At 38.7% G+C, this 18,999-nt stretch overlaps 1 protein-coding gene across 3 annotated transcripts in view; it reads left to right on the forward strand.

Annotated features, from left to right (window-relative positions):
- The window catches only part of LOC126213328 (peroxisomal carnitine O-octanoyltransferase), a 313,022-nt gene that overhangs the window by 283,302 nt on the left and 10,721 nt on the right, over positions 1-18,999 (forward strand). For all 3 annotated transcript variants that reach the window (XM_049941018.1, XM_049941019.1, XM_049941020.1), the window contains one exon: positions 4,656-4,857. In XM_049941018.1, coding sequence (XP_049796975.1) covers positions 4,656-4,821 — 166 coding nt within the window. In that variant the 3' untranslated portion in view covers positions 4,822-4,857. The remainder of the gene's footprint in view (positions 1-4,655; positions 4,858-18,999) is intronic.

Raw genomic sequence — 18,999 nt, forward strand, 5'->3', positions numbered from 1 at the left:
ACTGTAGATATTGCCTTTTCTTAGCCATGTGTTGGATGCGTCTTGATCGATATGTGGCTGTGTTAGATGATACGGGTGCTTGCCGTGAAGTGTTTTCTTTTTCCAATTTACTTTCTTCGTATCTGTTGATGTTATGTGATCTAAAGGGTTGTAGAAGTGGTTATGAAATTGCAGTGGTGTAGCCGATGTATTTATATGAGTGATTGCCTTGTGTATTTTGCTAGTTTCTGCTCGTTCTAGAAAGAATTTTCTTAAATTGTCTACCTGTCCATTTATTATTTATTATTATTATTATTATTATTATTATTATTATTATTATTGCTAGTACCCCATTCCTTATCTTAAAAGATAGGTTAAGGAAAGGCAAACCTACATTTATAGCATTTATAAACTTAGAGAAAGCTTTTGACAATGTTGACTAGAATACTGTCTTTGAAATTCTAAAGATAGAGCTAAAATACACAGAGCTAGAGGCTATTTACATCTTGTGAAGAAATCAGACAGCAGTTACAAGAGTCGAGGTGCGTGAAAGGGAAGCAGTGTTTGAGAAGGGGGTGAGACACAATTGCAGTTGATCCCTGATGTTCTTCGGTCTGGACTTTGATCGAGAAGTAAAGAAACAAAAGAAGAATTTGGAGAAGGGATTGAAGTTCAGGAAGAAGAAATAAAAACATTCAGGTTTGCCAATGACATAATTGTCACCGACAGCAAAGGACGTGGGAGAGCAGTTGAATGGTATAGACGCTGTGTTGAAAGGAGCATATAAGACGAACATCACCAAAAGGAAGATAAGGATAATGGAATGTAGACAAATTAAATCAGGTGATGCTAAGGGAATTAGATTAGGAAATAAAGACACTTAAAGCTGGCCGGGGTGGCCAAGCGGTTCTTGGTGCTACAGTCTGGAACCGCGTGACCGCTACGGTTGCAAGTTCGAATCCTGCCTCGGGCATGGATGTGTGTGATGTCCTTAGGTTAGTTAGGTTTAAGTAGTTCTAAGTTCTAGGGGACTGATGACCTCAGATGTTTAGTCCCATAGTGCTCAGAGCCATTTGATTTTTAAGACACTTAAAGTAGTAGATAGGTTTTGCTATTTGGGCAGCTAAATAACTGATGATGGCCAAAGTAGAGATGATACAAAATGTAGACTAGCGATGGCAAAATTTGTTAACATCAAATGTAGATTTAAGTTTTAGGAAATCTTTCCTGAAGGTATTTGTCTGAATTGTAGTTGTGTATGGAAGTGAAAGATTTATCATAAACAGTTTAGACAAGAAGAGAATAGAAGCTTTTTAAACGCAATGCTACGGAACAGTGCTGAAGGTTAGACAGGTAGATCACGAAACTGATGAGGAAGTAATAAATTAAAAGCACCAGTTTGCTTTTGTTCTACAATATTACTTTTATTGTTAACCAGTTTTCGGCTTGCAAGGCCATCTTCAGACATTTACTGAGTATTATCACCAAAGAAGTTAAAATGTTCGCAAACAGCAATGGAAGAGAAGTAACACGTCTAGACTGAAGTAGAAACAGACATAGCAACTAGGCTGGCTGAACATGAACGCAGCTGGAGGTTGCAGAATACAGACTCTGCATTTGCTGAGCATGTACTGAGTGAGGGTCGCAACTACCAGCCAGTGTCCCGTGTACTTCACTTAGCAAACAAAGGCCTAAAACTCAACCTGCTCGAAGCCCTGGAAATTAACAAACATCTTGCTCACAGTCCAGATCTCATCCCAAATGACCAGACACAGCTCAACACTTCCTCTCTCCTAAACTTCATATAATCATCTCTGTTGTTTATTACTTCCCACATATTCCCATTTTCCTGTATTCATTAAGTTCTTTTGTTTTGTTCAAGTTGTCTTTGTATTCCATATAGACTGTAGTTTCAATAGTTATGGCTTTATTTTAACTGGTACTTGTATTACTGTCCATGTTTAACACCCTTTGTAGTTATCTCATCTGTTCATACACTACTGGCCATTAAAATTGCTACACCAAGAAGAAATGCAGATGATAAACGGGTATTCATTGCACAAATATATTATACTAGAACTGACATATGATTACATTTTCACGCAATATGGGTGCATAGATCCTGAGAAATCAGTACCCAGAACAAACACCTCTGGCCGTAATAACGGCTTTTTTACGCCTGGGCATTGAGTCAAACAGAGCTTGGATGGCGTGTACAGGTACAGCTGCCCATGCAGATTCAACAGGATACCACAGTTCATCAAGTGTAGTGACTGGCGTATTGTGACGAGCCAGTTGCTCGGCCACCATTGACCAGACGTTTTCAATTGGTGAGAGATCTGGAGAATGTGCTGGCCAGGGCAGTAGTCGAACATTTTCTGTATCCAGAAAGGCCCGTACAGGACCTGCAACATGTGGTCGTGCATTATCCTGCTGAAATGTAGGATTTCACAGGGATCGAATGGAGGGTAGAGCCACGGGTCGTAACACATCTGAAATGTAACGTCCACTGTTCAGAGTGCCGTCAATGCGAACAAGTGGTGACAGAGACGTGAACCAATGGCACCCCATACCATCACGCCAGGTGATACGCCAGTATGGTGATGACGAATACACGCTTCCAATGTGCGTTCACTGCGATGTCGCCAAACACAGATGCGACCAGCATGATGCTGTAAACAGAACCTATATTCATCCGAAAAAATGACGTTTTGTCATTCGTGCACCCAGGTTTGTTGTTGAGTGCACCATCGCAGGTGCTCATGTCTGTGATGCAGCGTCAAGGGTAACTGCAGCCACGATCTCCGAGCTGATAGTCGCTGCTGCTGCAAACGTCGTTGAATTGTTCGTGCAGATGGTTGTTGTCTTGCAAACGACCCCATCTGTTGACTTTGGGTTCGAGACATGGCTGCACGATCCATTACAGCTATGCGGATAAGATGCCTGTCATCTCGACTGCTAGTGGTACAAAGCCATCGGGATCCAGCACGGCGTTCCGTATTACCTTCCTGAACCCACCGATTCCATATTCTGCTAACAGTCATCGGATCTCAACCAACGCGAGCATCAATGTCGTGATACGATAATCCACTATCGTGATAGGCTACAATCCGACCTTTACCAATGCTGGAAACGTGATGGTACGCATTTCTCCTACTTCCACGAAGCATCACAACAACGTTTCACCAGGCAACGCTGGTCAACTGCTGTTTGTGTATGAAAAATCGGTTGGAAACTTTCCTCAGGTCAGCACGTTGTAGCTGTCTCCAACGGCGCCAACCTTGTGTGAATGCTCTGAAAAGCTAATCATTTGCATATCACAGCATCTTCTTCCTGTTGGTTAAATTTCGCGTCTGTAGCATGTCACCTTCGTGGTGTAGCAATTTTAATGGCCAGTAGTGTATTTTACTTTGTTCATTTATTTAATGCAAACTTTTACACAGCCACTGTTTTGATTATAATGTTAATGTTAAAATGCAGTAACACCACACTCTCAAAGATTGCATTTACTGTAAGTTCCCTCAAATGCCTCCATTTTCCTGCATTTATTTATTTCTGTTTATCTTACTGATATTGCTTAAGTTCTTTATGTATTCTGTAGTTACATTGATAATTGCCTGTTCTTTTAATTGGTTTGTGTATTACTCTCCATGTTTCATACCTCCTGATGTAGCCTTGTGTACTACTAATTTTATGTTATTAGTTTGGTTTATTAATAGAAACTGTTATGTGGGCATGCTATTCCTATTTTGTGTTAAAGGTTTTCCTGTCTACTCCATTGTTATTTATATACTGTTCAGTTTTTACTTTTTCATTGCATTACCACCACACTGTCAAAGATGTTACTTACTGAATGTTTCTACTTCAGTCTCGACGTGTTACTTCTCGTCCAATGTTGTTTGCAAACATTGTAACTGCTTTGGTGACAATACTCAGTAAATGTCTGAAGATGGCTTCGTAAGCCAAAAACCGGTTAACAATAAAAGTAATATTGTAGAACAAAAGCAAACTGGTGCTTTTAATTTATTATAATGTTGTTCTACCAAGAAGTGACAGAAGATTCTATTAACACAATGAAGGGGTACTGAATAGAACTGGGGAAGAAAGAAATTTGTGGCACAACTTGACTAAAAGAAGGGATTGGTTGATAGGACACACTCTGAGACGCGTGGAGGGTAGGTTCAGATGGCTCTGAGCACTATGGGACTCAACTGCTGTGGTCATAAGTCCCCTAGAACTTAGAACTACTTAAACCTATCTAACCTAAGGACAGCACACAACACCCAGCCATCACGAGGCAGAGAAAATCCCTGACCCCGCCGGGAATCGAACCCGGGAACCCGGGCGTGGGAAGCGAGAACGCTACCGCACGACCACGAGATGCGGGCATGTGGAGGGTAGGGATTGTACAGGGAGACCAAGAGATGAATAGAATAAGCAGATTCAGAAGTATGTAGGTTGGGTTAGTTATTTGGGGATGACGAGGTTTTGCAGGAAAGAGTAGCGTGGAGAGCTGCATCAGACCAGTCTTTGGACTGAAGACCATAACAACAACCTTATTTATTGTTGTTCTTGTTGTCATTATTATTGTTGTTGTTGTTGTTGTTGCTGTCATTGTTCTTGTTGTTGTTGATACTCAGTCAGCACCTCCTGACCTGCGCTTTGTTTTGCCGCAGCATTCAGTTCACAGTTCTGGTGTTCCGGGCGAGCAGAGAGACGTCGGGCAGTAAGTTCTGCACGGCCTTGGCACGCTCCCTGGACGACGTGGCACGGGTCCTCGGCCCAGTGCCACCTCTTGCCACGAAGGATAGTATCGCCACCGTCCCGTCCGCCAAGCTGTGACACTGTGGGGAACTGTGACAGATCAAACTGTACAAGGTACTGAAACATGGGTTGCATCACTTTTATTATTTTAATAGATAGTAAGGTAACAATAGTCCAAGGACGTATGTAGAACCTGCGAAACTGGAGACATACTGTCAGATATTTGGGAAAACATCATACAGTCAATCTGGAAGATAACATGGGCAGATAATGCTAGAATTGTTGCACAATCAGCTTGTGATCTAAACTTCCTGACAGGAATAACATGCAGAAGAATGGAATAGAAAATTCATCATCAGCCAATTCATTCATTTGGCCATGTGGCCTCTTTGAGTCGGCGTGTAATGTAGGATCCCTGCTGGTACCTCCATTTCTGTAGATATTGAGGTTCTCATTGCCAGTTCAATCTGGCTGTCTTTTGTAGGTCTCTTTTCCACCTGTCCGATGTTCTTCTCCTCAGTTTCTTTTGCCAAATTGGGTCCAATCCAATATTTGTTTTGACCTCCTGCCATGTTTTCTTCGAGCGACACGACCAGCTCACTGCCATTTCGAGGTATTCACTCTTTCTATCGAGCGAGGTGGAGCAGCAGTTAGCACCTGTACTCGCGTTTGGCAAGGTATCCAGGTTTAGGTTTACAGTGCTTTCCTTAAATCGCTCCAGGCAAATGCCGGGAGGGATCCTTTGATAGGGCACGGCCAATTTCCTTTCCCACCCTTGATACAATCAGAGCTTGTCCTCCATCTTTAATGACCTCGACGTCAATGGGATATTAAACTTGGCCTTTTTTCGTTCATTCTTTCCTTCCTTCCACGCTTCTCAATATATCACTCGCCTTTGTCGTCTGTCTGATGTCAGTTGCTCTGTTTCTCTCTTTCTTACGCAAGCTGCAACATTGTTGCGAATAAAACAGTGACCCGCATATTCAATAAGTTTCCTTTAATTTACGTCTATGGTCACAAACAGATGAGATAACTACAACAGGTGTTAAACGTCGACAGTAATACCGGTTTCGGTCTATAATGACCATCATCAGATCTGCAGCAAAAAATGGGAAAAAATACACTTGCAGGTCGTCTACAGCTTAAAAACAATAAACAGACCATATTGAAAACTACTATTGACATATATATGCATTTGTGCACTTTAAGTATGAAGAGACATACCAGTTTTATAAAAACGAAGTCGTAATGCACTGCAACCGTAGTGGCATCGTCAAATGTTAAATGCAAAATCAGCACCAGCATCGTCAAATAATATATAAATAACATCATATGCACGAGTCATGTTGTCAGTAGCACTACTGTTCAAAACAAGCTGCCATACAGTATCCACAAGATGTTCGTGTTGTAAGTTCACCAGATGTTGCTAATGTAGGCATACCCTAGTTTTCAATAGATTAGATTAGATTAGAATAATAGTAGTTCCATGGATCATGAATACGATATTTCGTAATGATGTGGAACGAGTCGAATTTCCAATACGTGACATAATTAGGTTAATTTAACAAAATACTTAAGTTAATATAACAACTTTATTTTTTTTGTGTTTTTTTGTTTTTCTTTATTTTTTATTTTTGTTTTTATTTTTTTATTTTTTATTTTTTTAATATTTTTGTTTTGTTCTTTTTTCTTTTTTTTCTTAATTTATATCTAAAAATTCCTCTATGGAGTAGAAGGAGTTGTCATTCAGAAATTCTTTTAATTTCTTCTTAAATACTTGTTGGTTATCTGTCAGCCTTTTGATACTATTTGGTAAGTGACCAAAGACTTTAGTGCCAGTATAATTCACACCTTTCTGTGCCAAAGTTAGATTTAATCTTGAATAGTGAAGATCATCCTTTCTCCTAGTATTGTAGTTACGCACACTGCTATTACTTTTGAATTGGGTTTGGTTGTTAATAACAAATTTCATAAGAGAGTATATATACTGAGAAGCTACTGTGAATATCCCTAGATCCTTAAATAAATGTCTGCAGGATGATCTTGGGTGGACTCCAGCTATTATTCTGATTACACGCTTATGTGCAATAAATACTTTATTCCTCAGTGATGAATTACCCCAAAATATGATGCCATATGAAAGCAACGAGTGAAAATAGGCGTAGTAAGTGAATTTACTAAGATGTTTATCACCAAAATTTGCAATGACCCTTACTACATAAGTAGCTGAACTCAAACGTTTCAGCAGATCATCAATGTGTTTCTTCCAATTTAATGTCTCATCAATGGACACACCTAAAAATTTGGAATATTCTACCTTAGCTATATGCTTCTGATTAAGGTCTGTATTTATTAATGGCGTCATACCATTCACTGTACGGAACTGTATGTACTGTGTCTTATCAAAATTCAGTGAGAGTCAGTTTACAAGGAACCACTTAGTAATTTTCTGAAAGACAGTATTGACAATTTCATCAGTTAATTCTTGTTTGTCAGGTGTGATTACTATACTTGTATCATCAGCAAAGAGAACTAACTTTGCCTCTTCATGAATATAGAATGGCAAGTCATTAATATATAATAAGAACAACAAAGGACCCAAGACTGACCCTTGTGGAACCCCATTCTTGATAGTTCCCCAGTTTGAGGAATGTGATGATCTTTGCATGTTATGAGAACTACTTATTTCAACTTTCTGCACTCTTCCAGTTAGGTACGAATTAAACCATTTGTGCACTGTCCCACTCATGCCACAATACTTGAGCTTGTCTAGCAGAATTTCATGATTTACACGATCAAAAGCCTTTGAGATATCACAAAAAATCCCAATGGGTGGTGTTCGGTTATTCAGATCATTCAAAATTTGATTGGTGAAAGGATATATGGCATTTTCTGTTGAAAAACCTTTCTGGAAACCAAACTGACATTTTGTTAGTACTTCATTTTTACAGATATGTGAAGCTACTCTTGAATACATTGGATACATTGGAATACTCTTGAATACATTGGATAAAGCTGTTAGAAGGGAGATTGGACGGTAATTGTTGACATCAGATCTCTCCCCCTTTTTATGCAAAGGTATTACAATAGCATATTTCAGTCTGTCAGGGAAAATGCCCTGTTCCAGAGAGCTATTACACAGGTGGCTGAGAATCTTACTTATCTGTTGAGAACAAGCTTTTAGTATTTTGCTGGAAATGCCATCAATTCCATGTGAGTTTTTGCTTTTAAGCAAGTTTATTATTTTCCTAATTTCAGAGGGAGAAGTGGGTGAGATTTCAATTGTATCAAATTGCATAGGTATGGCCTCTTCCATTAACAGCTTAGCATCTTCTAATGAACACCTGGATCCTACTATATCCACAACATTTAGAAAATGATTATTAAAAATATTTTCAACTTCTGACTTTTTGTTCGTAAAGTTTTCATTCAATTTTATGGTAATACTGTCTTCCTCTGCTCTTGGTTGACCTGTTTCTCTTTTAATAACATTCCAAATTGTTTTAATTTTATTATCAGAGTTGCTGATTTCAGACATGATACACATACTCCTGGATTTTTTAATAACTTTTCTTAATATAACACAGTAGTTTTTATAATTTTTAATAGTTTCTGGGTCACTACTCTTTCTTGCTGTCAGATACATTTCCCTTTTCCGGTTACAAGATATTTTTATACCCTTAGTAAGCCATGGTTTGTTACAAGGTTTCTTACGAGTATATTTAACTATTTTCTTGGGGAAGCAGTTTTCAAATGCATTTACAAAAATGTCATGAAATAAATTATATTTTAAATTGGCATCAGGTTCACGGTACACCTCATCCCAGTCTAACTGCTGTAGGCTTTCCCTGAAATTTGCAATTGTTAAATCGTTGACTGAACGTACTACTTTGGAGGACTGTTTAGTATTGCTGAATGGAGCTATGTCATATATTGTAACTAGCTGTGCACCATGATCAGAAAGACCATTCTCAACAGGCTGAGCATTTATCTGGTTAAACTTATCTTGGTCTATAAAGAAGTTATCTATCAGTGAGCTGCTATCCTTTACCACCCGAGTAGGAAAATCAATAACGGGTGTCAAATTGAAAGAACCGAGTAATACTTCAAGGTCATTTTTCCTATTACCCTCTTTCAGAGAATCTACATTGAAGTCCCCACAAATAATAATTTGCTTCCCCCTGTCTGACAGATAGCACAACAAGGAGTCCAAATTTTTCAGAAATAGATGAAAATTTCCTGATGGGGACCTATATACAGTTACAATTATAAATGTACCTTTATTTAATTTAAGCTCACAGGCACATGCTTCTATATGTTTCTCTACACAAAACTTTTTTGTTTCTATACTTTTTGCACAATGATAACTTTTGACATATATGGCAACTCCTCCTTTCTCCATATTTTCTCTCATTACATGTGCAGAGAGCTTATATCCACTTACATTTACCTTATCCATATCAGTAACAATGTGATGCTCAGACAGGCATAGTATATCTATTTCATTCTCAGCTTCTAAATCTTCTAAACAAACCAGAAGCTCATCTACTTTATTCTTTAAACTCCCAATATTTTGATGAAATATACTTACATTATTTTTAATTATACTTTTATGAGAACCTTTCCTTATTCTAACATTTGCAGTACTCTCCTGTCTGAGTTTCTCATTGTGCTTAGGCCTAGTTCCTATATCAGTGGTCACATGGTGTTCAGAGAGGCAGATTATGTCAACTGGGTTGGGTGACTTTAATTCATCAATGCAATTACCTAGGACTGAGATACAACTTGGTGGAGATAGAAAATTTCTGGTGATTGGTGAAAATTTATAATTGACAGCTGTGATTGGTGATCCAATGTGCTAGAATTGTGCTGTTTAATTTCTTTCCTAAACTGAAGATTTGTTTCAATCCTGACCTCTCGTAGAACTTGACATCTTTCTGTCTTGCCTATCCTAAAAAAGGTGCTGCTCCAACACCTGTAACCACTGGTATTTTACCATTCATGGCAGTGCCTCCCCCCTTTAAATTTCCTGCTATTACCCCAGCCAGTTTCCCCTTCCCTTTCCTGTTGAGATGTAGGCCGTGCCTGGTATAGTCCCACCTACTGACCGAGCGAGGTGGCGCAGTGGTTAGCACACTGGACTCGCATTCAGAAGGACGACGGTTCAATCCCGCGTCCGACCATCCTGATTTAGGTTTTCCGTGATTTCCCTAAATCGCTCCAGGCAAATGCCAGGATGGTTCCTTTGAACGGGCACGGCCGACTTCCTTCCCCATCCTTCCCTAACCCTATGAGACCGATAACCTCGCTGTTTGGTCTCTTCCCCCAACCAACCAACCACCTACTGAGATAATCAACAGGAACCACACCAATATGAGCCCCCGCACCCGACCCAAGCAGCCGTTCCAACTCCAAATTAACTCTCCCAACAGAAGAGTTCAAATGAGGCCGGTCATGGCATCTCAGGACAGATACAAATTCAACATTGGTGTGTCTCGATGCCGACGCAATCTTTACCAGGTCACACTCTATACTGTACCCAGGATCTCTGTCGATGCTATTCCCTGGCCCTCCCACAATAACCACGGTGTCTTCCCTGGTAAATCCATTACAGAGTGAACCTAAATCCTCTGTCACCTGATCCAGACTAACACTTGGTTTGAAAAAATTTGTGACCTGGTATTCTGGTCCTAATTCCTCCTGCAGAAGTTGGCCTACACCTCTGGCATGAGAACTGCCTAACAACAAAACTTTCTTCAATAATTAATTGAACAGTGTAAAATAAAGGAGGATACAAAGTTGAAGTCTATAATGAGCTTATTAACATATAAAAGGCATTACAGTAATAAAAAGCGATGAAATAGAACACAACAAAAGTCAGATCATTAAAAAGAGGAAGAGTTAAGAGACAGCAGTTGACATATACTCAAGTGCCAATATTCTAGATAATGACATAAGTAATAAACACCTTTGATAGTGCACAGAATAATATTAAAAAACTTTGTTTTTATAAAACAGGTTTGCCTCTTCATACTTAAAATGCACAAATGCATATAGTACTTTTCATTATGGTCTATTTATTGTTTTAAGCTGTAGACAATCTGTGTGTGTTTATGTTTTTCCCATTTTTTTGCTGCAGATCTGATGATGGTCTTTATAGACCAGAATAGGTAATCTGTTAACAAAAAGTTTGTGACTATAGACGTAAATTAAAGGAAAGTTATCCCTCTTTCTGTGTGTTGCTGAACATGTAAAAGGTAGCCCAGTAATGTAAAAGGTGCAAAAAATGTGCTTAAGCCACAGGGCAAAACAGGTAATGTGCAAGAAACAAGATAGTAATGCAGTCTTGTTCAGCTTGTACAGCAAAGAAGTGATGGTGGAAATAAGAAAAAAAGGTTCGAGAATGGAACTAAAATTCACGATGAAGCGATACAACATTTTCTGAAGAGATTGCTAGACTCAGTGAAAGTAAAGAAGAACTGCAGGACCTATTGATTGGAATGCACAGCCTAATGAAAACAGAGTATGGATTGTGAATGAACAGAAGAAAGAGAAAAGTAATTAGAAGTATATAACGTTCCTCTCGGATCGTTACATTTACCTTAACTTTCTATTGCCTGGATTTCATTTGATGAAAGAATATAACAGTTTCTAACTTCACAAAATTTATTGACAACTGACCGAGGAGAAGGTACCTGGATTCGGTTAAGAATGATTTTGAAGTAATAGGTTTAACATCAGAAGAGGCACCAATGTTAGCACTGAATAGGGGATCATGGAGGAACTGTATAAGGGGGGCTATGCTCCAGACTGAACGCTGAAAGGCATAATCAGTCTTAAATGATGATGATGATGATGAACTGAACTGCATACTCGTCACATTAACAAAACACTGACTGACATACTTCACACATCTCTTTGACTGACTGACAAAACAGCTCAACAACTAACTCTCTCGCAGCATCGCTGCTTTGCTTTATATAGAATTTTAACAATAAACTTCAAAACAAGCCATTATTAATTTTGTGCAATTTTGATGTTACAATTAAAATTTACAAAACGTAAAGAAGCTGATGTTACAGCTGATGGAGGTATAAAATACAATATTAATTCACATAATTTTTATAGTATCATCACTACTTTTAAATATGAAAATCAATCTGAACTTTAATTACAATAATGTCTTTTGCATTGCAGTGTGTTTATAAATGAATATTGGGGTTTTAACACTTTATAATATTTATTATATTAAGAATGCAGTTGTAAATGATATGTCAAATGAAAGAGCAACTCAAACTGTTCTACCATGAACCTTATAAATGTTCAATCTGAGCACCATTTGTCACACAGCACACATCAGGTCTATAGCAGAGTTCTTCCCAAACATTGATAAGTATGTCTTCAGTGATTGTAGCAACAGCTGCTTCAATCCGGTTTCCTAATTCAGGGAGGTCTGCTGGTAGCAGAGGCATGTACACACGATGCTTGATGAAGCCCCAAAGGAAAAAATCACATGGCATTAGGTCGGATAAACGCGGAGGTCGTGCAAAGTAAGCCCTGTCATTGGGCTCCTTGTGGCCTATCCAGCGCTTGGGTACAGTGACGTTCAACCAATCACGTACTTTGCTATGCTAGTGAGATGGCGCACCATCTTGCTGTGAAATGAAGTTATCTGGCTCATCTTCTTCCAATTGAGGGAAGAGCCATTGCTCTAGTGTATCCAGGTAAAAAGTTCCAGTTACAGTAGGTTCACCAAAAAAGAAAGGCCCATAAACTTTCCACCAGGATATGGCTCAAAAAACAGTCACTTTAGGGGAAACTCGTTGCATTTGTACCACCTTGTGAGGATTTTCTCAGCCCCAGATGCGCACATTGTGACTGTTACATGTCCACTAAGGTGAAAGATCGATTCATCACTGAAGTCAACATGATCCAGAAAATCTTCATAGTCATGAAACAACATTTCGTTTGCAAAGTTGGCATGTAATCCATGATCTGCCAGCTTTAGAACCTGTAATAACTGTAAACAGTAAGGACATAAAACTTCCTGGCAGATTAAAACTGTGTGCCCGACCGAGACTCTAACTTGAGACCTTTGCCTTTCGCGGTACTGGCAGAAGTAAAGCTGTGAGTACCGGGCGTGAGTCGTGCTTCGGTAGCTCAGATGGTAGAGCACTTGCCCGCGAAAGGCAAAGGTCCCGAGTTCGAGTCTCGGTCGGGCACACAGTTTTAATCTGCCAGGAAGTTTCATATCAGCGCACACTCCGCTGCAGAGTGAAAATTTCATTCAGTAAGGACATAGTTGTACGCATTTTCTTAAAACTTTCCAAACAGTTGACACGGGAACTTGTAATTCACGACTAGCTTTCCGGACTGATTTCTGTGGGCTACGAGTGCACAACCCTGTCACTCGCTCAACAGTCTCTTCACTAACTCTTGGTCGTCCTGTGCTCTTCCCTTTACGAAGGCAGCCAGTATCTTCAAACTGATGATACCATCTACAAATGTTGTTATCACTGGGAGGATCACAACCGAAATTCAGCCGGAATGCCTGTTGCACAGTAACTACAGATTCAGTCTTTGCAAACTGCAAAACACAAAACGCCATCTCCGCTACTACTGCTGTCTAGCAGATTGCGGCAGAAACATTGCATGCTGCACATGCACACTGGTGCCAAACACAACTGTTTGTGTTGCTCTTTCATTTGACGTATCATTTATAACTGTAAGTTTAATGTAATAAATATTATAAAGTGTTAAAACCCCCGTATTTCATTTATAAACACCCTGTTTTTAGTTACATAATTAAGTACAGTTTGGATTTAATTATTAACATTCAATGACACTACAAATCTCGTGCTTTATCCGACTACATGTGTAAAATTTACAAATAAGTTGTCACATTCTGAAAATAGGAAAGTTGTGTGATGTAAACAATTGAAGAGTTAATTAGAAATGTAATTACAAATGATATTAATTAGAGAGGAGGACAAAAATAGATAACAAATGAAAATACATCGCTTGGTAATAACTTTTAATCTGTTTCTCACAAGGGAACCTCCCCATCGCACCCCCCTCAGATTTAGTTATAAGTTGGCACAGTGGATAGGCCTTGAAAAACTGAACACAGATCAATCGAGAAAACAGGAAGAAGTTGTGTGGAACTATGAAAAATACACAAACTGAGTAGTCCATGGGCAATATAGGCAACATCAAGGAGTATGTGAGCACAGGAGCGCCGTGGTCCCGTGGTTAGCGTGAGCAGCTGCGGAGCGAGAGGTCCTTGGTTCAAGTCTTCCCTCGAGTCAAAAGTTTTTTTTTTATTTTCAGACAACTATCAGAGTTCAGGCACTCACACATAATCAACTTTGCTCTCCAAAATTCGAGGACATGTTGAGATTTGCTTGGACATATGCAGGATTTTGACGGTCTACACACGGAAAAATTTGAAAACGTCAAAAACATATGTTTTGACAGAGCACAGAGAAAACTGTGCGACTGTGAAACTGTTGCATTCATTTGTTGCAGTTTATATGACACACACTTATGTTTTCATCACCTTCTTGGGAGTGATTATCACATCCACAAGAAAACCTAAATCGGACAAGGTAGAAGAATCTTTTTACACATTCGCCAAGTGTACATGTTAGGTGGGTCGACAACATATTCCTGTCATGTGACGCACATGCTGCCACCAGTGTCATATAGAATATATCAGACGTGTTTTCCTGGATCAAATGTTTTCGCTTCCCATTGGAGAGGCACGTCCTTTCGTTTACTAATTGCACGGTTTTGCGGTGCGGTCACAAAACACAGACACTAAACTTATTACAGTGAACAGAGACGTCAATGAACTAACGGACAGATCATAACTTTGCAAAAATAAAGTAAGCAAACTTTTCGCTCGAGGGAAGACTTAAACAAAAGACCTCTAGTTCCGCAGCTACTCACGCTAACCACGGGACCACGACGCTCCTGTGCTCACATAATCCTTGATGTTGCCTATCTTGCACATGGAATACTCAGCTTGTATATTTTCCTTGTTTTTTCATAGTTCCACACAACTTCTTCCTGTTTTCTCGATTGATCTGTGTTCAGTTTCTCAAGGCCTATCGGCTGTGCCAAATTATAACTAAATCTGAGGGGGGTGCAATGGGGAGGTTCCCTTGTCAGGATAATGATGTTCTCTGTGTCAAACCACCAATCAACTGCAATTAAGGTAATTAGAGATGCCAATCACTTATGCCAACATTTCCACAGCCTCTTAATATTTGCCGCCAGATATTTAACACTTCAGTCTCTTGATTAAACATCTAACTCAGCGCCTGTACATAATTTTGTTAATGACAACAATCCCCTGACAATCATGATAATATACGTCCTTCCAGAAAATTCTGTATGCTTTCACAATAAATGTCAAGTGTTTTAGCAAATTGGACAGAATGATATGTATAAAGACACACATACAATTCCCTAGGAAGCACTGACTCGTCCAATAACTATCCGGATGCATACAAAAAAAAAAAAAAAAAAAAAAAAAGGTGGTACCCGACATTTCATGCAGTTCTTGGGGAAGGCTGTATCGTTAAAAGTACCAGAAACAAGATTAGCAGAAAAGATAACATCAAAATTGATAAGTACAAACAAGACAAAGTGAAGGAATTTTACTTGCTTGGAAGCAAAGTAATACATCATGCACAAAGTGAAGAGGCTGCTAAAAGCAGACTGGCGTAGGCTAAAGAATGCATTCCTGGCCCAAAGAAATCTACTAGTATGAAATATCAACTTTAATCTGAGGAAGAAATTTCTGAGAATTTACATTTGGAGTGCAGCGTTGTATGGAAGTGAATCATTGACTGGGGGCAGCTGGAAAAGAAGAGAATTGAAATGTTCGACACGTGGTGTCACAAAATGTTGAAAATTAGGTGAAGTGGCGAGTTAAGGAATGAGAAAGTTCTCTATCAAATCAGTGAAGAGAGCAACGTATTGAAAACCCTTAATAAGCAGGGACAGAATGATTGGACCCCTATTAAGACATCAAGGAATAACAGCTGTGATATTAGAAAGACCTGTAGAAGGTAAAAACTGTAGGGGAAGGTAGAGAATGGACTACATCCAACAAATAATTGGAACTTTTTAAATAAAAGTTACACCATTTGAATGTATAGATAATTCATTTTTGGCCTTTAGCGATTTTCAAGCACCAATTTAAAAAAAAAATTATATTTATATATTGATGCATGAAAATGCATTGGACCCTAAAATCCATAACATTGTGTCAATACAGTGTAGGACTGCAAAAATAAATTATTTTTTTAAATGTAGTCTCTCCCCTCCAATCCTACATTGTAATTGTAATTACATAACGTTACAGATTTTCTGGTACACTGTACTTTGATAAATTCTGTATTCACTTATCTACGTTCCACATCTCCTCCTAAATCAATGGAGCGATTTCAACCAAAGTCAGTAAACGTGCCACTTACTGTCTGGAAAGAACCACTGTGGAGGTAGTATTCATCTAGCTATCAAAGGGTGAAGATGAGGTTGAAGAAGCGATATATCCACAATGCATGTATACCCCTTACTTTAGTCATCCAGTATTCAAGAATGAGAGCACTTATTTACAAAACTTTTTCTGGCTGATAATTCTTTTTTTTTTTTTTTTAAAGAAAAAATACTGTCTCTGCAGTAAAATGCCATGTGATGTTCCAATTTTTCACTTCTTCACTGCTAACTATATTTGTGACACATTTTGCACACAGTATTTACATATACCAGTGAATGACCAGCTAAGTTATAGCTCATTGTACAACACACAGTGCAAGAGATATGACATCATAAACATTGAGATACGTGAAACACATCATTGTATGGCACATAGTTGAGGAGACATGTCATCATAAACATTGAGCTGCGTAAAACAAGACTACAGGGCAAAAATCGTAGGGATACAGGTGAAATATGTCTACAAATACATGCGAAATATGTTAAATATACACGACATGTGCTTGTGCGGGCAAAGCTACAGGTAAATAACTCATTTTAAATACCTGGAACAATTTCAACCAAATTTACTACACATATTGCTTACAATATGGAAAGTAATACTGTGAGGGTAAGACAACCAGCTTCCTGTTGGGGTGAAAGTGATAAGGGGCCATCCATAAATTACATCACATGTTACGTTATGTGACAAAGGGACAGGGAAGGCCGAGGGGGGGGGGGGAGGGGGGGTGGAGTGTCATAAGCTTTGTGACGTTATGTGTAATGTGTATAAAGTTTTGTTTTGTGTTACAACTCTAATCTTCAACTTTTCAACAAAAAACTTTAAAACGTTACCAGTTCTATCATTATTAATTGAGGTTTGAATTTTTTGTATCAATTTTTGGGATGTGGCGAGCTTGTGGTGTGATTGTTGTTCATGCTTCCTGCACATATGATGTGCATCAGCCCCCTTCAACATATGCCAAAAGACCGATACCATCTTTGAGGCTTTGTCAAAAACAGTCTCCACTCTGATTTTGTCTGTTCACATCATTCATTTGTTACTTTACTTTTGCCAAATGATGATGGCGTCTTTCTTGGTTCTACTATTTTGTGATTTTCATTTCATCTGACAAATGTAAAGTGAGTAAAAAAAGTGATTGAGGTATTCTGTACCTCAAACTATATGAAGTATACGGTGCAGCTTATGCTGATAAAAATAAACAAAATATGCAATACAAAGTTAACACCTTATTGCAGAGTGTGAAAAGTAATGGCAATGTTGAAGGTGAACTGGATTCGAAAGTTGAAAGAAATCTATATAAAACAAACATTGGAAACTCCAGGTTAGAATATCAACAATGTAAGGAAAATAAAGATTGCTACTTACTGTGAAGATGACATGTTAAGTTGCAGACAGGCACAATTAAAAGACACTTACACATAAGCACAGAAATGGAAACAAAACTGATGAAAAAGAAGACACTCGTCAAAATCACCAAAACAACTAGAGCCTGTGGGTATAAAAGTAATTTGTGTTTTACATTATTTTAACATTTCATTCTCCACTGCTAAAAATGTATTTAGTATTCTGTAGCAAATTGGAAAATAGAGCAACCCAGTTAATTACGTTGAGTTGTTATTCACTGCTGACCATAACACAAAATCGGCAACTGCATCTTTCTGTCTGTCTGTTGGAGGTAATCTGGGAAGGTAGGGTGTCGATTTCATCGCAGTCATCACTATTGCGTCGCTGAATTGTTCAGGGTGATTAAGTATACATATTGTGTGAAATCCCCATATTCAACATTTTACATGCTTGTTTTTAACTGTAAAAAGAAACCGAACCAGACATACCAGAACACATTAATGATACTGGTATTCAGCCAAGTGGAAGTCAGTTACCTCAGACAGCACCTAAATGAACACCTTGTCAGAATACTTCTAAGAATAAAATTGTAGTACTAGAATCTTAGCTCAGTAGCTTGCTGTTAGTGTGTGGTGTTGCTATGGTACCAGATGAAAAAAAAAACACAGCATTAAGGAAAGGCATGCAGCAGGAAAGAAACATAGTGAAGAAAGATCAACACAGCTGAATGACAGAGAATAATTGAGAGTCTAAAAAACTAAGAATTCTATAAATTTTTGAAAGTAATTCTGACTTAGCAGCAGCTCTTAAAATTCAAAATACTGTCAGTCAGCCTAGAGTAGAAGGAAATTAATAAGATTTACTTGAAGTCGTAAAGGAGATTGCAGTTTTTGATGGTGCAGCTGGTGATCGATGTCAGACTGAAACTATCACATGTTACAAAACACTGGATGACTCACAAGCTATGTAAAAAGGGTATATTATCAGTCGATCATAAGACTCTATCCCAAAGGAGTTAGTACAGAGCAAAGGCAGGAAAAAGATGTAACTGCCACTGTTAAACTGTGCAGACCACACTGTACACTTAATTTGAAGCATGAAGATGGCAAATTTTTGTTCAGCTACAGTAAGAAACCTTGAATCTTTAGCTTCAGTTTAGGGTCCTGGTCAAGTATTCTTTTTACCTATGAGGGTTGAAACTTCCTGGCAGATTAAAACTGTGTGCCGGACCGAGACTCGAACTCGGGACCTTTGTCTTTCATGGGCAACTGAGCTACTCAAGCACGACTCACAACCCGTCCTCACAGCTTTACTTCGGCCAGTACCTCGTCTCCTACCTTCTGCGAACCTTGCAGAACTAGCACTCCTGAAAGAAAGAATATTGCGGAGACATGGCTTAG

Source organism: Schistocerca nitens, chromosome 11 (assembly GCF_023898315.1).
Source record: "Schistocerca nitens isolate TAMUIC-IGC-003100 chromosome 11, iqSchNite1.1, whole genome shotgun sequence".
Taxonomy (NCBI): Eukaryota; Metazoa; Arthropoda; class Insecta; order Orthoptera; family Acrididae; genus Schistocerca; species Schistocerca nitens.